The sequence below is a fragment of the Anguilla rostrata genome, chromosome 15, assembly GCF_018555375.3.
Source record: "Anguilla rostrata isolate EN2019 chromosome 15, ASM1855537v3, whole genome shotgun sequence".
Classification (NCBI taxonomy): Eukaryota; Metazoa; Chordata; class Actinopteri; order Anguilliformes; family Anguillidae; genus Anguilla; species Anguilla rostrata.
Window position 1 is genome coordinate 28,856,038 of NC_057947.1, and position 21,853 is coordinate 28,877,890.

General features: G+C 44.9%; 4 protein-coding genes across 10 annotated transcripts in view; 2 read left to right on the top strand and 2 right to left on the bottom strand.

Annotated features, from left to right (window-relative positions):
* The window catches only part of tmem131 (transmembrane protein 131), a 47,930-nt gene extending 40,792 nt beyond the window's left edge, over positions 1–7,138 (top strand). The window contains exons 30-41 of one of the 3 annotated variants that reach the window (XM_064310288.1): positions 360–518; positions 686–1,218; positions 1,464–1,648; positions 2,599–2,732; positions 3,059–3,183; positions 3,306–3,473; positions 3,891–4,044; positions 4,165–4,286; positions 4,790–4,889; positions 4,985–5,088; positions 5,197–5,348; positions 5,975–7,138. In XM_064310288.1, coding sequence (XP_064166358.1) covers positions 360–518; positions 686–1,218; positions 1,464–1,648; positions 2,599–2,732; positions 3,059–3,183; positions 3,306–3,473; positions 3,891–4,044; positions 4,165–4,286; positions 4,790–4,889; positions 4,985–5,088; positions 5,197–5,348; positions 5,975–6,247 — 2,209 coding nt within the window. In that variant the 3' untranslated portion in view covers positions 6,248–7,138. The remainder of the gene's footprint in view (positions 1–359; positions 519–685; positions 1,219–1,463; positions 1,649–2,598; positions 2,733–3,058; positions 3,184–3,305; positions 3,474–3,890; positions 4,045–4,164; positions 4,287–4,789; positions 4,890–4,984; positions 5,089–5,196; positions 5,349–5,974) is intronic. The other 2 variants (XM_064310289.1, XM_064310290.1) reach the window with 2 other exon arrangements.
* Position 7,139: 1 nt separating this feature from the next.
* Positions 7,140–11,023, bottom strand: si:ch211-201h21.5 (uncharacterized protein LOC555526 homolog). Of its 4 annotated transcripts, none has more exons than XM_064310296.1 (6): positions 10,983–11,023; positions 8,900–9,091; positions 8,551–8,736; positions 8,205–8,316; positions 7,924–8,060; positions 7,140–7,782 (listed from the first exon to the last, which is right to left on the bottom strand). In XM_064310296.1, the coding sequence occupies exons 2-6, from the start codon at positions 9,080–9,082 to the stop codon at positions 7,429–7,431; spliced, it is 972 nt and encodes a 323-aa protein (XP_064166366.1). In that variant the 5' UTR covers positions 9,083–9,091; positions 10,983–11,023; the 3' UTR covers positions 7,140–7,428. The 4 variants fall into 4 exon arrangements, with proteins under 4 accessions (XP_064166366.1, XP_064166364.1, XP_064166365.1 ...); XM_064310294.1 differs by lacking the exon at positions 10,983–11,023 and adding an exon at positions 9,752–9,891; XM_064310295.1 differs by lacking the exon at positions 10,983–11,023 and adding an exon at positions 9,505–9,604.
* The window catches only part of nme7 (NME/NM23 family member 7), a 55,045-nt gene continuing 43,261 nt past the window's right edge, over positions 10,070–21,853 (top strand). The window contains 4 exon segments of the mRNA XM_064310292.1: positions 10,070–10,203; positions 12,059–12,288; positions 20,554–20,655; positions 21,470–21,636. Of these exon segments, the coding sequence (XP_064166362.1) occupies positions 12,229–12,288; positions 20,554–20,655; positions 21,470–21,636 (329 nt within the window). The 5' untranslated portion in view covers positions 10,070–10,203; positions 12,059–12,228.
* Positions 13,002–17,168, bottom strand: zgc:172121 (uncharacterized protein LOC337599 homolog). 2 transcript variants are annotated; one of them, XM_064310298.1, is made up of 9 exons: positions 17,090–17,168; positions 15,802–15,915; positions 15,651–15,718; positions 15,294–15,466; positions 14,899–15,002; positions 14,653–14,814; positions 14,242–14,447; positions 14,042–14,118; positions 13,002–13,944 (listed from the first exon to the last, which is right to left on the bottom strand). In XM_064310298.1, exons 2-9 carry the CDS (start codon positions 15,871–15,873, stop codon positions 13,862–13,864), a joined length of 945 nt encoding a protein of 314 aa, XP_064166368.1. In that variant the 5' UTR covers positions 15,874–15,915; positions 17,090–17,168; the 3' UTR covers positions 13,002–13,861. The 2 variants fall into 2 exon arrangements, with proteins under 2 accessions (XP_064166368.1, XP_064166367.1); XM_064310297.1 differs by lacking the exon at positions 17,090–17,168 and adding an exon at positions 16,002–16,252.

Sequence of the window (21,853 nt, forward strand, 5' to 3'; positions counted from 1 at the left end):
TAGCAAAATGGTCGAGAACCAGTTCTGTGTGTCACTCAGCTGCTGACTGAAAAGAGTCTGGAACGACCTGACAAATTTCCATCAGAACAACCTGAGCCATTCCATCAGTGTCTCCATTTTTAAGGAAAAAAAGTCCTGAACAAAGACCACAAGTCTGCATCTGCAGAAGACCATTGGTCAGATTGATGTTCTGGCCTGAGGCAAATGAGGTCCAATTTTAGATGTCTGTGTTGGAAGTTCATTATATTTCCTTGCGTCATAAGGAGGGGGTCAGGTGGTTCAGTCTTTGACAGATCGTGCGGCTGACCCGTTTGTGTCGATGGCGTGCAGTGGCGAATAACGCGGGGTCTCGCCCTCAGCTCCATGTTCCTGTTGGTCATCGCCACGGCCTACCTGGAGGCCCAGGGCATATGGGAGCCGTTCAAGAGACGCCTATCTTTCGAAGCGTCCAACACTCCCATGGAAACAGGGAGACCCTTCGATCTCAGGGAAATCGTACGCATTCAGTCTGACACAAAGTAAGTCCGCGGTTCGAAAAAGGCCGTTTTGCATTGTGATCGATGCTGTGGTATTCTGGGGTTTCTGGTGACGATGATGATGATGATGGTGTTGGTGGTGGTGGTGTGCGGTGTCCGGTTCTGTGGCTGCCTCCTCTTCATCGCTCCGGCGCGGTCGTGTGTTCCAGCTTGAGTGAGTACGGCGAGACCAGCCACGGCCCGGCGCGGGGGATGTACAGCGCCGGCGGCTCCTCGTCCCGGGCCGGCGGGCGCCAGTGCGGCCCCCAGCCCCACTCCCACAGCCTGGACGGCCTGCGCTCCCGGCTCAGCTACGGCAGCAGGGCGTCCATGCAGCTGGCCAACTCCTCCTCCTCCTCCTCCTCCGCGCAGCTCGGGCCCAAAGGGGGGGGCGGTGGTGGCGGCGGAGGCATCTCGGACGGGGGCGGGGCTCAGTCCCAGCTGACCAATCGGAAGGCGCGGAACGCCAAGCAGCAGCAGCAGCAGGCCTCCAGCCCCCTGGAGCAGCAGGTTCCAGCAGCGGCAGCAGCAGTACCTCAGCCCGCGCAGAGGCTCCACCCTGAGGGCGGGGCCCGGCACAGCTCCGAGGACTCGGACTACACCAGCCTGGTGGAGGCCATGGACCGGGACCTGGAGCGCCCCGAATCGCCCGCCCCGGAGGTGTTCCAGGAGCAGCCCCCGTCTCCCGCTGCTCAGAGCAAAGGTATCCGGAAGGGCGGGAGAGAAAGCGTGCCTCGTCACTGCAGTTCAGCTGGGGACAGCGGCCTCTAGTGGGTTGGAGGTTCTTGTGGATTCGTGGTCATAATTTCCTTCCGTGCACACGGCCTCAGTGTATTTCTGCATGCACACTGGCAGGGACGTCACCTTTCCTGTAAGGATGCAGAAGTGTCCAGTAAAGCAGAGATAGATGTTGAGAAATGTTGGTGATCCTGTGTCCTGTGTTCAAAGCTGCAGTAGCGAAAGGGAAAGTCCAGCGTAAGAACAAGGCCCAGAAGAAGCGGGAGGAGAAGGAGCGGAGGACAAAACCTCGGCCTCAGGGGGACGAGCTGAAGGAGGCGCAGATGGACAACGACGACAGCTCCTCCACCACCACCGAGACCTCCAATCCAGACATGGAGGCCAGCATCAAAGAGGTACCAGCGTTTCTTCTTCTTTTTTAATCTCTCTCTTTTACCTTAAAAACGAATTGTAAGTGCATGTAATGTAAATGTGCCTTTGAACTGAGTGTAATTGATAACTCACCAGTTGCTGATGTGCTGACTTGGGATGGATATTTTTCCTGCATAGCAAACTTGGTCTGTCCCGGGAATAGGCGCATGTTGCGAAGCTGGGCTTGTTTTTAGCGCACGGTAAAAATGCGTTGGTCATATTTCAAAAAGCAGGACTAAATAAACAAGGAAAAATAAGCATAAATCCATAGGTTCCCTGTGTGACGGCTTTTGTGTATTTGGTGTCATTATTAAGACAAAAGAACAGCCCTTATATTATTAATCAATATTAGAAAGCACATAAAATGTGAACTTTGGATTGGGGCTGGGCAATTTACCACAGCAATAATTATAAAACGCAATAACGAAAAATGGCCTACAGTAACTACAAATTAGGCCATTATCGACTCTCAGGACTTGTTTTCTTTGGAAGTGCCCTTTCATGAGCTAGAGTGCATCTATGGACTCTGCATTCAAGCAATGTCTGATCTTTGTCTGCGGACAGAATATGCTCTTTGCCTCCATAAATGTAGCCTGGATCGTGACAAGTGTGTCAAACGACTGTTGCAGATGTTTTACCGAAATTAAACTTCATATAATTTGTAAAATAAACAGCGCTGGTGTAAGCTGATGAAAGAAAATGTTTCTCAAGAAACGGGAAACCGTTTGGGCAGGAATTCCTGGGAATCCATTTACCCTTGTTAAACCGTAGTGGTGACTAATGTGATTAAGACTTCAGTATGAACTACCTGCATTGAAAAAATGTTATGGTACATTGCCACTAACCGCGTAAATGATTTGCCCCACGTACAGCACACATATTTGTGGTTTAAAATTCCATTGAACAGTTTGTATATTCGTTTCCTGTCGTTAAGGAACCGGTGAAGAAGAAGGGCAGACCGTTCACACCGGACAAAGAGAAGGAAGAACGGCCAGCGTTCCCCACAAAACCCAAAAACAAGAAAACGGCCAACATCAAAAAAGAGATCCCAGCCCAAGTCAAGTCCAGGTCAGTTAATTCACACTTCAGAGCCTAAGGTCCTCAATCCAGTCAGCCAGTCAATCAATCTGTCAGTCAGTAACAGTCAGTTAGTAAATCAGTCAGTCAGCCAGCCAGTCAGCCAGTCAATCAATCTGTCAGTCAGTCAGTAACAGTCAGTCAGTCACAGTTAGTCAGTCAGTCACAGTCAGTCACAGTCAGTCAGTCAGTCAGTCAATCAGTCAGTCAGTCAGTCGTTTCTTTCTTTTTCTATATGAAGCCTTTTGTTGAGAGTCCTTACTGTTCCTCAGAATTGTGTGTAGCACTGACCTCCCATCCTCCCTTTGGCTCCCCAGCTCACTGGAGCTGCCGTACGTCACACCCCTGGAGAACAAGCAGCGGAAAATGTTCACAGCCAAGAGCCTGGTGCACCCAGCGCTGGCGGCTGGGCCCAAACCCAGGAACTTACAGAAGCAGAGAGGTGGGTCCCTCCGTTTCACCGTTTATATTTACTGCCAGTGCGTTCTCAGGGCTGCTGAGCAGCGCCCCTTTCTGTGGTTTACACTCAGGGGTGGGGTCGTGACATTGCGCTTCCTTTCCCAGCAGTGCCCTGTGGGAAGTCGGAGTCGGAGGACTGCCGGCCCTCTCCCCTGGGAAAGTTCCGGTCGAACGGCTCCGTGCAGGAGCTGGGGAACAGCAGCAGCTCCGAGGGCGAGAAGGACTCCCCTCCCCCGGAGTGGGACTCCGTCCCGCTCCTCAAAGCCGGCAGCTGTGAGTCCGACGAAGTCAGCGGCGTGCGCGACGTGTACCCCTGTGGCCTTATCACTGCTGAGCTCGTAGCTGAAACCCCTGCATGTCATCCACACACGTGATTGTGGCTCAGTAGATTGTTTGGAGCGTGTGAGGTCACTTGAGGTCACATCACCTCTCGTTTGCTTGGCTCTCTTGGCTGAGAACATTGGGTCTTTTTGGTTTTCTTGGTATGGTACGCAGGCCTAGTTGAAAACTCACTGCGGCCTCTCTCCTGTTACGTGCTGTGGATATTTTTTGTAATTGGGTGAAAGTTCATTGCAAGACCACAACCACCTCTGTAACTTCCCGTACCTGCACCCCACACTGTCCCCATTTTGGAATAATCTCAGGCCTCTCTCAGGGGGTTTGAATGCGCGTCTCCTCTCTTCCTCTTAGCTGCAGACAGCCTCCAGCAGATCTCCTTGCAGACCATGAACGCAGACTCCTTCCTGAAGAGATCCATCTCTGCCATCTCCAGGACCTGCTCTCCTCCGCCCGCCCCCCTCTTGGTGCCCCGTGGGTCCTACAGTAGCGTGGTCAACGCCAACAGGTAACCCCCCCTCCATAAAATATTCACCACTGACCACAACTGATATATAGCATATCTCTAGTTCTTTCCATTACTAAGCAGTATCATTTCCTCATTTTCTTGTTCTGTCTTCCATTTTAGCGAGACGGGTGTAAAAAGTGCGAGCGGGAATAAGAACAAGTTGACCAAGTCGACTTCTCTGCCTGGCAAAAATGGGAACCCCACCTTCGCCGCTGTGGCAGCTGGCTACGACAAGAGTCCAGGTGAGCTTTCGCATCCGTGTTTCGTATCTAAAACCAGCTGCAGGTGTCAGTGCTGGATGTTGGATTCAGGTTCAGCCATTTTGAAGATGGTCTTGTCCATCTTAGGTACACAGCTTATGCTCTTCTTGAATGCAGTCCATTGACACAGCTGGATGTTTACTGGCGCAGTCTGGGTTGAGTACTTTGCTCAGGAGTATGACAGCGGTTGCTTACTCACAGCCTTGTAGTTGCAAGTCCATTTCCCTAACCGTTATGCTACACTTCTGTGGAAAACCACAGTGGATGGTACACGGTAATCAGGAAAAATGCAAAGATTTGTGATGCAGTTCACAATTACAAAACTTTTGATTTGATTTGTATCTTTCACTGCTTGCACAGGCATGCAAAACTGTAAATTCTGACTGGATCTGACAGGAGTTATGTCCCCCCAGAGAAACCGAATGGGTCATATTAGCATTTTAATGAAGCTTAATGCACTACATGTACACCTCTCTGTTTCCCAGGAGGCAGTGGGCCAGTGAAGGGGGCGGGCACTAAGGCCGAGGCTCCTGGGAAAGTGACCCTCCCCCACATGATGTCTGTGGAGAGCGACGGCTCTGACAGGTGAGAGCAGCGTGCCCTTGTCCCTGTCCACCCCCCCCCCCCCTCCAACCCCCACCCAAAAACAGGCCTCACACTGTGCTCCCCTTTCCCCTCAGCTCTGGGCTATGGAGCCCCATCGACAGCACCCAAATCCCCAACTTCAATTCTGTCAACTCCTTCTCGGCCTTCGGACCCAACAACACCTTCAACCTGACCGGAGGTGAGCGCAGTGGGAGGAGTCATGCCTGTGTGATGTCATGCCGTGTTTCCCAGCGGCCATTCGCGGTCAGTTCCCCAGGGTCACGCCCAGGCCTCTCCTGTGTTTCAGTCTTCAGCGATATGACCTTCCCGAAGAGCCCGGAGCCTCAGCAGAGCTGGGCCGACTTCAGCGCCGTGTCCTCCTCCATCTGGGACGCCCCCGCCAGCGACCCTCTGCACTCCTGGCCCAGCAGCTCTGGGTCCCCAACGGCCCCCACTGCGGTAAGATTACCCCAACGCCAGAGATTCACGATTCACATCTCTGCTGCATGGGGCCTCTACAACTACATCTACTGTAGAACATGCAATTATCAGTAATGAACTTCAGCGTTCTCCTTTGATAATGATACTGAGCAAGCTGAAGGCAACTTCTGCGGCAGGTTTGTGCAAGTAACTTCTTGTCACATGCTCTTCATCTTGTGCCCAAATTATTCCAGGGAAAATGGGCTTGTACACCAAATGCTTTTTTGTGTGTTAAAACGGGGGTCCCCAATTTTATCTCAAAAGGGCCGGTGTGGGTGCAGTTTTTCGTTTTAACCCAGCACTATGACACCTAATCCAACTAATTAGTTAATCACGGTCTTGAATCAGGACCTTGATACGTGGAATCAGGTGACTAAGTGCTGGGCTACTACAAAAACCTACACCCACATCAGCCTTTTTTTGGTTAAGATTGGGGACCCTTATTTTAAACTTTGACTCATGTTTAGATTGATGCTTATCACCGTGGTGCCCATGTTCTCCTGTTGCCCAGACTGTAAACACTGCCTTGATGCTCAGTCGGGATTGGCCAGTCTTACCTGGACTGACGTCCGCCTTGACATTAACCGTCATGCATCCCTGTACAGTCCATTCTAGGCAATACCAGCGGCCTCTGGTCCTCCACCACCCCCTTCAGCAGCTCCATATGGTCCACCAGCGGGGACAGCAGCCTGCACTCCTTCACTCCGCCCACCACTGGCCCTCTGGGCGACCTGATTGGCGGTTCTGAGGCCCCGCCCCAGCACAACACTACCCCCACAGAAATCGGCCGTGCCTACAACCCCTGGAACATGTGGCGCCCCACCCTGGGTAGGCGGAGCTCCGAGCCCTGGCCCAGCCCCCCAGACAACGGCAACTGAGGCCCCTCCCCCTCCGCATTCTCCTCTCTCGCAGGAATTGAACGCCATGGACTTTTTTAAATTTTTTTTTTTTTTTTAAAGCAGAATTTGTACGCAGATGCAAAAAAAATTCTGTTGATGCTTCCGGTCACAAAGTGCTGGGCCAAAACCGTACAGTATCCCAGTGGCACACCCTATTTTTGTCCTCTGTGGAGGGGGGAGGGGGGATCGGGGGTGGGGGGGCAGAAAGTTTTGTGCTGTTTTTATTATTATTTTTGGAAGCCTTATTTAAAACCAGTTTTTAATTGGCCCACTCCCCCTCCATAAAAAGGAAAATGTTTATAATGAGGAACAATATTGCCCTTATAGGGATTAATTTTTTTCTTTCAATTTTAAAGTTTACCCTTTTAAGTAATACTGCATTGTTTTGGTATTGTATGGTACAGTATTACTCCCTAAAGAAGCACTTTGTTTAACGCTCACCAGTCGCTCAGACACATTACATTGGTTGCAAATAGCATTAAAGCATCTTTTGGCCCAGTAGCAAGCGGTTAACGGGTGAACTCGATGTTGGTACGGTGATTACCGGACAGTAATTATTATTATTGCCGACTGAGTTAGGAGCATTACGCGCCCTTATCGGCCTCAATGCGTTTTAACAGCCGTGGAACTGAAACATCCGTCACAAGATCTCCAAAGCCAGCTGTTCCATGGTATTTCTTACTTTAAAATCCAGATTCTACACAGAAGATAAAGGTTTTTTTTTTTTTTTTTTAAACAATTTGGCTGTTTGTTGGATTTTTTCAGGAGAGTATTATTTAAAAATTTCCAGTTGGCACAATAAATCCCTTATTTCTGTCATGTTCAGAGTGTGATATCAGTCACCACATGCAAATAAAACATGGGACAGACGTCATGGTGTAATCTTTTTTTTGCGTGCACATTTTCAACAACACTGCCTCACAATGAAAATTTTATTACTTTATATTTTGCATTCTATACAAATATTCAACATATGACCTGAAGGGGCAATTCCTTAAGTCAGTAAATCATCAGTAGTGGGTTTGTTAAGACATGTATGCATTGCCCTCAAATGAAGCCCAGTAACTTCACAGCAGAAAATGCATATCGTCACGTCACCGATCAGAGGTACGTTTGTTTTATTTAGTTCTTGGCAGTGCAGCGTACGGCCGCTGGGTCTCTCAGGGCAGCTTCAGAGCCGCCATCAGCAGCCCACTGAACTTGGCGAGGTCGCACTCTTTCATCACGAACACCCGGTGCGGTTTCTTCAGCTTGTGGCTGAGATCCAGGGCCATCATCCCGCGACACAGCGCCCCCTGCAGCTCCACGCGCACGGCGCACTCCACGCTCTCCGTCACCACGCCGCCGTCGATGGCGGCCGCCACGGCGTAGGAGTCGTAGGACACGAAGCCCGGCCCGGATATCACGTCCTTGCTGGAGACGGTGTCCCTGGAGTACCCCCAACACTTCGACGTGATCTTCTTCATGAACTTCGCGGCGGGGGTGTCCTGACTGATCCACTCGTCGAAGAAGTCCTGTCCCAGAAAGGCGGAGGATGAGAAAAATACTGGTTACACTCAACGGTGCGTGGAAACAATTTGGCACGTTTTATCGGGAAAACATGAGGCAGCTGAAACAACCATGGCAAACAGAAAGTAGAAGAAGTGCACTCCTACCCATGAGAGCTTGTTTCTACAGGTGAACTCCCATGATGCAATGTAAGTGGGGCAGAGGAACTCCTCCAGGACGATGTAAGCCGACTCTGGGTCCATTACAAAGTTGAACTCTCCACACACCGTCCGGTTCCCTTTGCCTAAGGGGGGCAAAGTACATGGGGTCGCGCAAATGATTCAGCGTTATCTCTGCATAGGCCATACTGCCTTCTGTGATGAAACAAGTTGCTCTGCTTCCTTATTCCCCGCCCCCCCCCGCCCCCCATTATATACAAGTCCCTCACCTTCCATATTGCCCCCCATTATAAACAGCTTCTGCAACTTCTGTGGGAAAGAGGGATCCAGCTTTACAGCCAGAGCCAGGTTTGTGAGAGGACCAACTGCCACAAGAGAAACCTGCCAAAAGAAGCCAAGGGTTACTTCCACCTTTCAGTGGCAGTTCAAGGTAATACCACTGACTTACCACAAGAGGGCACGTGTAAGGTATTTGAAAATGCACAATTTAAGTTAAGTGATTCAAGTGAAGCCCAGTTGGAATCATGATTTATTTCCACCCTTATTCTGGAAATTTTTGATATTTTATTCATAGTTCCTTTCTCAAGGTCTCAATAGTTCAGACTAGTTTTCTACCTGTCCTATATTGTCAGACACCAGTCTGATCATGGCATTGACAGCATTTTCCGTCTGGATCGGAGTTTTCCACTTCTCCGAGTCCCTGTCCTCAAACACGTCCCCGAGTCCGTCTGTCCCAAAATGGTTGAAGGGCCTGTCGGGGTTCCCCACCAGAGGGGTGGCCGCTCCCCGGAACACAGGGATCTGGAGGAAAACAGGAAAACGTGTCTGTCCTTTACAAGAATCCCACTTCTCTGGCTACAGGTTGGGTTAACTTCAAGCCCAAATGTTGGGCAGATACAAGCTTTAGTGATGGCCCATTGGCTCATGTCATATGGACAGAAAACAAACACACACACACACACACCTCGCTCCTGTTACAGACAGACAGCACGCGGAGCACATTCTGGCAGACGTCTTCCACCGAGGCGTTCCCGAAGCAGCAGGTGATCCCCAGGACCTTCACCCCTGGAGCGGCCAGGGCCATCATTATGGCCTGGGCGTCATCGATCCCACAGTCTGTGTCTATGAGCAGCAGCTTCTCGGCCATGGTAGTGATCTGCACCCCCCCGTGAAGACAGAGAGTGAAGCATCTCTTCCGCTAGTATCTCAGTGCTTTCTAGCCAGTCGATTTAGAGAGAACCCATAGCCGTTGATCACACGAGTCCTATGACCCGCTCTCAGGACAAAAACCGCCAGTAAATCCCACGGTAACAGTAAGGCACATTTTTAAAATTCATACATTTGCAAAAACGATCATTTAAACTACGGTTTCAAATAAGCCATGCAAATGTAGACTACAGCCTACATATTTTTAACTCAAACGATGAATTTTGGTTATTTGGTTTTGCATGGAATTTCTGTCACATCTAATCACCATTAAAGCTGTAGACAATTTCATTTGCCAGACTGCTTCTAAAACTAAACTGAAATAAATCCAGGGTTAACCATAACCAGCATTTTTCATACGACCTTTTTAATTGCCACCTTTTGCTGTGCTTTTTTTAAACTCAAGCATTTTCCCTCGCTTTCTAGCGAGGAACGGCGTTTTTAAAATGCCGAATAGCTCACAGGTGGAAGAGTAAATACATTGGATGATTCAATTAAATCTATTATTTAAATTTAGTAAATTATATTGGAGCATACATACAGAAGATCGGTATTCTGTACTACATATGGAGATTAAAACAACCCCAGTAGCATATGTATGTACACTTACCTCCGATGTATAGTGGGTTGCCTGTGAAACGTCTGTTTTGTCGCCGAGAGGTGACGTGCTTGTAAGGATTAAACTTCAAGGGTACGAATAATCAACTATAGTTTTAACCACAGCTGATTGACAGTTTTGCGTGGTGGAACCGATTCTGACAAGGAACAGGGAATTAGGCCTAAAATGAAAAGTTTTTTTTCTCGAAATAACAAGCAGTTATTTTAAGTGAATAGATGTTTATAGATTTATGTTTACGTGTTTATCTATCTTACCTTCCTATTCTTAATTAATCAATTAATTCTTTGTCAATTTCGCTAGCTCGATGTACTTACTGTGTTAAAACACCCTTTATAGTAGTCCGTTCGAACTACGTTCAAAAGCTGAAGACTGGATTCGAGCCGAGACACCGTGTATATTTACGAGATGTTTATATTTCAGCAGGAAAGTCAAGATGAAAAACGGTATGTAACCGTGGACCTGTCAACACAGAACATATATTAATTTGGAGGAGCGGCCAGCGATATTCTTGAGTTTAGTTAATCTTAAATTTGGCCGGACTGAAGCACGATCCTTTCGATTTGCGCTACACCTTTCTCCTACTGTCCTACTGACGGTAGAATCTCGTGTTACGAGATTTCCAGTTCAATAGTACACCCGTATTGCGTCGTTGCTGGTTAATCTAAATGTACGTATTGCCACAGGTTAAACTTTTATGGTGTGGTTAATTCTTAAAGGACATGGGCAAGCAAGCGGAGTAGCTGGTTAAATATTCGTGACTGCTCATACTGGATAGTTTTAGAGGAAACTCGTAATGTTAGTGATTTGAGGAGCAGAATTCAGTTCTTGTAGTAGCCTGTGTTATTTGATTTCAGCACATGCAACTAGCTGCGTAGTTATAAAGACACCTAACATTGACACATATGTTTCCCGCGACACATTAACTGTGTCGCGGGAAACATATAATGCAAATGGTTGAGAAAATAATTTATTCTTTTATTAATTTATACATTCACTCAAACAGCCCAGTAATCCCAAAGACGTGGTGAAAGAAAATACTCACCGTCTTGCTGGATTATGTAAGCATAGTAAATTTCATCAAAGTAAATGATTAGCTATGCCTTTATTAATTATTAACACTTCTCAAAAACTTGATGACAAAAAAAAAAAAAAAAAAAAACAGGAAGCACAACATCAGAACAACCAAGAGCAAAGACACTATATAGGGAAGCTGTTATCCTACATTCGTTGTGCTGCAGTAGTGTCCGTCCCCTGACAGTCTGCAGCTGCTGTGTTGGGGGGGAAAATAAAATCCAGATTGTTAAGGAAATAATCCATTCACAATAAATCCATACAGTGCTTTTTCTGAAACAAAGTAGCAAGCTCTCTGATATATACACTCTGTGTTTTACATCAAACATATGTTGCTACTTAACACATTCTACATTGATTCAGCTGTGCATATATTCTTCCAGTTCCCGCTGAATCCGCTCTTAAGAAAAACATCCTTATCTTATCGCTGAGCAAACCAACTTTATCTACATACGAACAAACAAACACATATGTGATTACTTAAGACTTATCCCTTAAGCGTAAACAGTCGTCCACAGCTGATGTTGTTTCCTGAATTAAATGAGTAATAATGAGGTTTGGTGATGTTTGACCTAAATTGCTTTATTAACCCTGGTGGAATTTCCAGCTTGGTTCCAGCCTGGTTTGAAGAAGGTCAAATTAGCATGGTGGTGGTTCAGTGTGTTTGTGTGTGTGTGCTACAGCAGAAGCTGGCTGCAGGTAGATTCTATCTTGGGCATGCAGCTGGAATTTCCACCCGGGAAATCCATTCTCTGGGGTGATTGCAAATGTGCGAACACATGTTAGACCATCAGGAAATGCAGAAAATTATTGTGCAGCACTTGGTGGTTATGGGAAATTAGTGTTACTCACATTACATTTACTGTGAGTTGGTGTTGTATTCACCTGTTCTACTATTAAGTATATGGGACGGAATGTGGCACAGTGGGTAAGGAACTGGGCTTGTAACCGAAAGGTCGTAGGTTAGATTCCCGGGTAAGGACACTGCCGTTGTACCCTTGAGCAAGGTACTTAACCGGAATTGCTTCAGTATATATCCAGCTGTATAAATGGATACAATGTAAAAAAAAAATGCTATGTAAAAAGTTGTGTAAGTCGCTCTGGATAAGAGCGTCTGCTAAATGCCTGTAATGTAATGTAAGTATGTTGATGGAGCATCCTTATTTTTGTACCTTAGCAATCTTTGAACATTGCTATAGTCAACATCTTTTTTTTTTTCATGTTTAGAATTACAAAAGACATCAGAGACACAGCTACGCCATGCAACAGACAGAAGGAAGGAACTGCTGATCAACCCCCCAAGCTTCTGGCTGACCTAGACAGGTCCCTGAAAAAGGGCTATCCAAGAGGCAGTGCCTGGAAGAGCCTATCCAACAGTGACGGGGGCTCTCCGGCGGATGAGAGATGAGGACGCCTCCACCGAGACCTGCATGGACTCCTGGGAAACCCACAAGAAGGTTCTTTTTTTATGTGTTATTTTGAACAGGACACTTAAATTCCAAACAATGAATGGATTCATGGTTTCTTGATGAATTTGTCCGTGACGCATTGATTTTTGTTGACAGCTTTTATTAAGTAACCGTTCTGTTTACAGTAATTAAGGAATTCCAAATTATAATAATCATTACCCCTCTCCTTAATACATAAAATACAAAATATAAAAAATAGCATAATACAAAAAAGGACTTTAGCAGAGAGCTTCATTTTAATGACTGAAATTGAAAATTGTCAGGAAGTAATACCTTAAGGTAGTTACATAATTAACTTTGTGAGAGATAATGTGGAATTTCCATTTGAGTAAAAGAGGTGTTTTTTCCAGTTTTGCCCAATTTAAATACTAAATAATACACCAGTATTTTTGTTTTCTAATTCCATTTACCAACCATATATGCTGACAGGAAGTCAGCAGGTTTTTGATAAAGAGACAGTGGTCCGTTGCAAAATATCCTATTGGATCAGCATTATTTAAACCATAGGTTCTCCATAATACAGTGTAATCATTTTCGGTGTGGTTGGAAAGCTGATGTCATGGGGTACAAGTTGGTGTCTTTTGTGCAGTATAGTGGGTGCAGACTAAAGATGTTGATACCTATGGATCAGCGCCCAGCCGCTCTACAAAATTTAACCCGGTGTGATATGCTTACAGATAGCACAAGCAGGACCATTAATGTACTGTTTCGTTATGTATTGTATCTTTATTTGATGACTTGGGGTTTTTCTTTGATCCGTGAGTATACAAGGGGAAAAGTGGAATGGTTCTGGGTTCTTGTCAATACTGCGTAGTGCATACCATTCGCTTACAGCCATTCCACTACACACTCTGCACCATTGTATGTTGCCATCATTGAACATACTCTACAATAAATTGCATTCACTTTAACCTGGCTTTCCTCTTTGACTCTTACCGCTGCACACCTAGCAGTTTTAAGGTCCTAATATAAGGGAACTCAGGATATCCGCACCCTGCAGTCACTTACCTATACCCTAGTGTCGTAGCAAGATAAACAATTGTATTTATGCATGGTACACAAGCCAGAGACACGACCGTGTCTACTAAGATAGATCCGTATAGAGCCACACTACTGGTAGAAGGCAGTTCCCTCCTTCTATGCATAACTGTTAGCACAGAGGAAAGGTTAAAACATTATTGGAGTCAGATAACAGAGATATTGTTAAATTAATCCCGTTCCAGGAGCACCGGGTAAGGCTACGTGTTCCTTCGCCACTCTGATACTTCTGCTGTTTGGTATATCCGAGGGGATTCTTACAACTGCATTTTTTCCCCCCATTCTTTTATTAACAAAGATGTATTGAACTTTTATACCACTTAAAAGTGCATTTTATTGAATCGAAGGTAATGAACCATGCAATAATCATTCATGTGTATGAATCAACGTGGCATATACCGAAATAGCCAAAATCGTCTGTTCTCATTGCCTCAGTACTTAAAGCAATAGCCTGTGAATCAATTCTGGAATTTGAGCCACGGCATGATCATTTCAAGTCAGCGTGATGAAACTCCTCCGCTCCTCAAGCAGTTTCGGTCCATTTGCTTCCCAGCAGCTTGTGTCTTATTGCAGCTATGTCAGCTGGGAAAACGCAACAGCACCCACCTGCAAAGAAATGCACATTCCACTTAATACCACCGAGCTTGAAGGGGCCCATGAGTGACTAAGTGGATAACTAATGTTTGCGTATGACTCTACCCACCAATCCAAGCGGCCCCCTGTCTTCTCCATGCTGGGCTCAGGTCAGCTAAGGACACCTTCTTTTCTGAGGTTTTCCACCTGATAAGGTTGGTGGAGGATTTAAAAATTATTGACAAAATGAGGGCAAGAAGATGAGTTTTAATTTCTAACAAGCAATATATATAAAATATTGACTGTGGAGGGTTCGTCTGCTGAACGCACCCAGTGCCTGGAACCCAGTCATGCCCACTGTTAGGGTAAGCCACCCAGCTCAAGTCCGGACTCCTGTGTGGAGCGACAGACTCCAGCAGTGGCTCCACCAGTGTCGGCTCACTGCAGTTCACCCCTACAGCTACCAGCTGCTTTGACCTCTTAGCCACCTGGACTGCCTCTGAAAATCTCCTGCCATTACAAATGTGCTGTGCGTCCTAAAAGGGGAAAATTCACTCTGTTACATACACGTAACATCTCCAGCCATTGCGGCAGTGACATCACATTTCTCTGTCAATGTATAAAATTCAGAAATTTCAAGCGGTTTTCGATATATACAGTAGCTTGTTATTGCTTGTACCTGTTATAGTCTGGTAATTTTGAAAGTGTGTTCAGCTAATGGAAACTGTGACCATGTGGTACCTTGCAAGAGAAGGACAACCAGGCTTTTGAATTGGGAAACTCCTGGAGAAGTTCCACTAATGCTTCTCCTTCCTTAAGGCTTGGGATGGTTTCCATGGCAATGAGATCGGCTCCCGCAGAAACCAAGCATTGGATCTGAGGTCGATGCCAAGCTTTCAGCTCCTGAGGTCAGACCAGATGCCCGTGGCTGCAGATTAAAGACCATTCTAGTGGCATGCCACATAGGAGGAACTGACAGTAACTCACCTCCTTACTCATGCTTTCATCATAAGCTCCTGAGTACTCCGAGCCATCAAGCAGAAAGGCCCCATAAGGCCCAACAGATCCAGCCACCAGTGGCACTCTCCGCCCTTCAAAACAGCACAAAATGCACAGCCAAGGGTGTTTTTGCACTATCCTCTGCCATAAAAAGTGCTGTAATCTCTACATGGTGAAACCAAAATGTATAAAAAATACCATTTGATAAAAGCTGAGAATCTGCACTTTAACCGCATATGAACTGTTTCATTACAATTTTTAAAATGTGGAGTACAGAGCCAATTCAAGCAAAAAATGTGTCTTTGGCCAAAACATTACAGAGGGCACTATGTATAGGTGTAGAAAGAGCATATTTTCTTTTACCAGTCACTGCTTACCCTTACCTGGATGAACACCGTCAGCCATAAAATCCTGCACTGCCTGCTTGGCCAGCTGCACCCCTGACATCAGCAGCTGACTGGCCTGTTCTGATGTCAGGCCCAGATGCTGGACAAACCCTTCAACACTAGCTTGGTATGTAGCTGTTGTAATAACATCAGCACCACAACGTAGGAATCTATAACGTACACAATATGTTGCATTTTGCAATGCTCATCAGATTGGACCATTTCAGAGATTATCATTTTGTATGATGAAAGTCATGGATGCTCAGGATGAGTCATGAGATGTAATATGCCTATTCATAGCAAGAACAATAACATGGCAATAGTTAAAACTCATACTAAATGGGTTATTCTTACCTGGTATGGGCCTCTTTAACAGCCTGAGGATTGGCATGCAAAAATCGAGCACCCCATAATGGGTCACCCTATAAAAAACAAATTTTACTAATCCAACAGCTCTCACTGGCATACTGTACATTCCCTTTGGCGAATATGTACTGTTCTTTACCTGGATCTTTAAACCAGCTGCTTCCAGTTCGGTTGCCAGTCCACCATCCAAAATGATTGGATCCTGGGCCATTTCGAGTATGATTTACTAAATACCTTTTCTCAGATTGTCTTCCTAAAACCAAGAAAATCACGTTGAATTAGCCATTAGTAGTGCTGTTGCTAATGAATATGGCATGCACCTGCTGTTAAGACGTTTACCTTGCTTGTTAGCCTAAATGGTGACGATCAAATGCTGCAATATCACATAAAATAACTACAACAGCATATGTTAAGACATTAATAGAACTACGGTCTAGCTAGGTACAGCCACGTACGTCATGCTATACAACGCCTAGCTCCTTACTACAAGTTATAAATAGTTACACTTTTCGCTCGGAACACACTTCTACTCATAGAGAAAGACTACAAAATCTCTGGTTCCCTGGTCCGGATTCATAACAATGACACTCATTTGATGACCACAGGGTCATCATTTTACTTCCGTCTAACTTCCTGTATTTTCGAAGCTTTTCACATTTTATTTTAATTGCGTAGCTCTTTATACACCACCTTGATCCGCTAGACGTACGTTTCAAATTTACTAAAAATAAACTCAAAGGCATTTGTTTTATTAAATTGTATTGTATTTAGAAGACAATCCGCGTTTGAACGTTACTATGGTAACGAAACGAACACGTTAGCTGACTGCATCCGCGAAGAAAATATAGCTGGTTGTTGCTGTCCCAGAATATCTTCAGAAATGGTAAACGGGCCTAATACATTTATTTGAATGTTCTATTTTCTTATATTCTATTTTACATAATCACTGTCAAGACGTTTGTGAAGTTCGGTAAAACGGTAGCTAGCTGGAGTTAAACTGTTACTAACATAACTACAGGGAGCCAGAGATCATGCCAGTTGTGTAACTCCAGTTATCTATCTAGCTAGTTTCATTATTAGCTAGTCTACAGCAACAGTTAGCTAGCTAAGTTCTCTGCAAAATTAGTTAATGAAGGCACTTGTGTCACGTCGGTTAGCTTGCTCACTAGCTGTTCGTGTTATTGTAGTAAGCACAGTCGTTAACTGTTGCGATAATACTGGCTTTCTGTTTTTAACTTGACAAGAGAAAGCTAGTAAAGCGATTTCATGATGAGCTATTGAACTATCTATGACTAGCTGTATAACTTTAGGTTTACTGGCTACGTGCACAACAACTAACAATGAGCACAACAGCACAAATGCAGAAGCCTTAGCCTAATTGGGGTTGAACCTCCGTTTACCTTGCCGAGCAATCTAACGTTAGTTACCAGATATTGTGGATTGTCAATGTCGCTCCACAGAAATTAGGCCGTGTAGTCACAGCGTGTAGTCTTTCAACTGTGACTAATCAAGATTTGAACCTATGGATGTGAAACTGGACAGATAGGGTTATAACTGGATTATAACCTTAATTATGTATATGTTGATATCATAAAATGTTTGAGTGAATTGCAAGTAATTATATTTAAAATGTATGATATCTTTCCTTGTAACGTTATGTATTATACATTATAGTTATATCGAAATGTGAGCTGTCTGTCGTTCAGCAGTTACTTTCGTATGTACTTTTCGCATATTCAATATTCAGTCCAGTAGATGGCAGTATTGTTTTTGTTAAACGACGCTTGTGTTGCGATACGTTCCCTTTTATTTGCATCGCAATTTCTAGATGTTTTTCGTTGTTGCTGCTTTTATCATGATGGACATATAATTGGCCCGATAATGCTGACATAAGGAAGGCTGCCACATATATTTCGATAATTAAACTGTTTGCAGCACTCCCATGTGCCATGGAAAATATTTTGTTCTAAAGGGTTACAGCAGCTTGTCAAAGCAAAAAAAAAAAAAAACCGTCATCAGAAAAGCACCAAATCTGATTGCTTTAGTTTGTCTTGTGCATTTTGCTGACAACTCCCCTTGATTTGAACTCCCCTGTGTCATATCGCTGCCTAAAACACATCACAGTGATCACATACTGTCAGAGCGTGTCCTAGAAATAATGTTCTCAGTCAGCGAGAGATTCGCTGTTTGAGAAAGGGCTGTATTAGAGACTGTCCTCTGTAGAGACAATCCTGCCATACCCTATTATATAAGCCTTTCCTTTTGGGTCATTTTTTGTAAGTTAGTTGGCAGTTTGTTAATTCACCCAGCACAGTTTAAATTAATTTAGTGGCTGTGCAGTTCCCTCCTGAGCTCTGCTGTTTAATTTTTCTTCTGTGACAGGCAATGACTTATGAATAATGAGGAATTGAAACACTGCTGGCATTGAATAATGGCTGTTTTTTGATTAATTTAAGCAATGTTTGCTTGCTGTTATGAAAAACATTTTCAATTTCAGACTGAGAAGTACTATAGATTGCATTTATTAGAAATGGTTCATGTTTTAGTACATGTAGCCTAATTGTTTACCAGCATAATTAGTCAATCCTATTTTAACAGCCATTATGCATGGTCAGTATTGATCATAGATGTTGTAGGCTAGCCCTGATTTGATGAATGTTCTTGAATGAGGCATGAATTCACAGTTAGATGAATTTTCCCAGACTGAAATCCTGTTATAATTATTTTTTGCTTAAGGACAGTGTTGAGTAAACACAGTTATACCTCGTAAAGACAGTGGAATGTGAATTATATTTTTTCTGAAATTTACTTAGCAAGAGCATGGGTCCTGAACTTTGCTGGGGCAGTAGAGTTGATCTAGCTATATTGTCTGCTGTTGTTGAAATTATGTTGCAATAGCTGTAGAAGTAACTAGGTGGAATTTAGCTGGTTAGAGAATTGGTTGAGAATTAGTTGGGGCTGGTTAGTTGACCTGTTGCAATTTATGTTGACTGTGGCCTTATAGGTAAGCAATTTCTACAGGGAGGGGGAATCCAAATTTAAATGTAAGCTTTTTGCATTCCTTTCCTCTCAGAAGCATTCCCTCCTCTCTGCATCACCCAAATGGGCCTTTTTAAGGTTAAACAACATTGATCTGGCTGCAGTCTGCATGAGGGCGGGAGAAACCGTCTCCCGTTGTAGCGCAGAGAGACAGCGGGTATTTGGGAAAGTGAGTCCTGTACTACTTTAGTACTAGTATTCATTTGTTAGTAAGGGTACATGTTTTTTGTTGGAGTTTTACTGGTTTAATTATGTGTGTATAGTTGGTTTCATAATGATAGTCAACTAAAAATATGGATGAAAGTAGGCTATTAAGTTTTGTTTCAGCCACATGATCTGTAATGACCACAGCGAGTCTGGATGTCAGTTTGAGTTGCGTTCGATTGATAAGCCTTCTTCCGAGCCTGAAGATACCGCAGTGTAGAAGCGTAGTGCCGTATCCTCGTATTCTCTAAAGGTGTGTCACGTCACTTTCCACTGTGCAGGTTTATTAAAGGGATCAGAAACGCCTCAGAAGTAGATCGTTAGCAGAAGGCTTGTGGTTGTCGGCTCACAGACTGCAGCTGTGTCAGGTGCTGGGCGAGCTGCAGATTCGCCGGCTTCCCTTCTGGGGAGTGTGAGGCGAGGAGACTGTTCGAGCGGCGGCCTGCCCTCTGAGGCTGTGCCAGCGGAGGACAGAGAAGGAGCCTCTTCACTTTGCTCAAATGTTAATATTTACTGTGACTGGAAAGCAGTGAGCCAGCCACAGCAGCCTCAGCTCTGTGATTAGGCCATCTGCTTCAGAAAGCCTGCTCTGGGACCGGCTGAGTGTCAGGGCACCCAAGCCAAGTCCACTTAACAAAGAAGGCTATTTTAATCACTAAATTGCGAGCACGGTCTCCATTTTTGGAGTGTTCCAGTCGATGTGTGCTAACTGGAAAAATAATTTCAGACCACATCTACTAATTGGGAGCGCGTGTGCTCTTTGGGGGAAAAAAAGTGTTAGCGTGGATCCTTCAAATTCTCTCATCAGTGTTGGATGACTAAGAAGGCACAGCCTCCCTGTACGGGCTTGGGTGGACTATGCTGTTCGGCTGCAGTTATGAATGAGGGGGCTGTGCCAGGGGGTGGGGCTAGGGGGCGGGGCCTGTCATTCCAGAAGAACAACTGTGAAACATATTCTGGGTTCCCATCATTAAGTTCCTGGTGCTGTGGCCTCAGCTGGTGAAATGATATATAGGGGGAAGAGGCATCATCATCTGCTGCCCAGAGGTGTTTAGGTATTTGAACTACATGAATTGTTGAATACGTTCACAGCTCACGGTGACAGCTGTAGTTTTATATGTCAAAAGGGATTATCTAATTCCAGCAAGCATTACATGTGCTTAGTATTATGCTCTGCTGTTCTGGTTTTAATATTTCTGTCAAATGATTTACATGCTGAGAGATGAGTTGTATGTGGTCAAGCTGTTTATCAAACGACACTCAAATAGCTCTCTGCAATGGACTAGAGTTGTTATTGCTGCAGTTACTGGGAAAAGTTAATCACACAAATTATTTGGCCTCCCATTCACTAGGTGGCAGTGTGAATTAGGGCTTGCTGCTTCATTACTCCTTAAAGCTACTATTTCAGGTGAAATTGCCAGTGTGTCTACATCTTTAACTGTATGTACGTGGTAAAAGTAAAATACACCTTTGCATGCACCTTTTTATTTTTGTTTTCATAACTCTGGTTTTTATTTATTTTACTGTCATGTGGCGGAATGCACTTTTGGTGTCAGTACAGATTCGTATGATTACGCTGTAAATATTGTGTTATAAACGAGCGTTCTTTTTGTTTTAGTGAAGAGCTCATTTCCCCGTTCCCCCTCAGGAAGAGCGCTTCGCCTTTCTGGCTGAATGGTACGACCCCAGCGCCTCCCTCCTGCGCCGCTACCAGCTGCTCTTCTACCCCAGGGACGGCTCCGTCGAGATGGTGAGGTGGACGGTGCCGTTCATGCAGGGTTGCTGCTCACATGTTGTAACCTCATGTACTAGTCCGCAGTTTCTGCAGCTGGTTTAACATAGGAAATGGGAGGAACGGCTCAGGTGGTTTAAAGGAACTAGCTATGTAAGAATATGCATTTGGATTGCAGTGTTACATTATTGGCGTTTTGCAGATTAACATCAGTCTAATAATGGGTAATGAATATAATGCCAGCTACGCAGGTTTGCCATCCTCCAGAATTCATGTGCAAGTTACAGATATTACCGGCCATAAGGAATATGGGGACATTCTGCAGTAATTTCCTGTTATTTGCTTCGCTTGCCATTTGTGCCACCGTAAGATCTGCATTTTAAAGAGCCTGCAACACTGCAGGTTTTTGAGCAGTATTTCTCCGCTGAATTAAGTCGCAGTGAAGAGTCAAGCTAATTCTTTAATTCGGATAAAGCGGATCATCCTTCTCTGAGCCTGTGAATAAAGTTATTGCAAACAGGCTTTTTAAGAGGATTTCCCATATTAGTTCTGGCTAGGCGCACTAATGTTGACACCTAACTAAAAATAAATGAAAGCATAACAGTGTATTCGTTTGTAATTCATACTTACCGGATGATGACAGTAATTTTGACTCCTCCAGACCATGGTGTGTGTCACTGCACTTAAGACTTAGGTTTAATGTGTGCTGGAGATACACTAAGCTACACTGTGTGCTGAATTTGTGCACACAGGGTAATTTGTTCCCCTCAAAAATGTATAAATGGTGTGACGTGTTGCTTGAGCTGAACCTATTTTTCCCCCCTCAATGCAGTTTGATATGAAAAACCAACGCACCTTTTTAAGACGGACGAGGTATGAGGAGTTGAAGGAGGAGGATCTCTTCGTGGGCAACCGGGTGCATGTCTTCTCCCGTCAGCTCAGCCTGATTGGCTATGGGGACCAGTACACTGCCAGCAAGCTAGGCTGCAAGAAAGAGAGGTGAGCTCCCATTGGCCGCTTGGCTCCTTCATTTCCCTATATGCTACATCAGGCGTACACAGACTTATTCAGCGATGACCCAAATACATCAATCAATCCTTTTCGCGACCCAAAATGATGTAATTTCCATTCATGACAATTACTTGATAATTAATTGTTAAACTGCTGACAATAGCCATGCTTTTTAATACCGAAAAGCTAAATGAAAGGGCAAAGT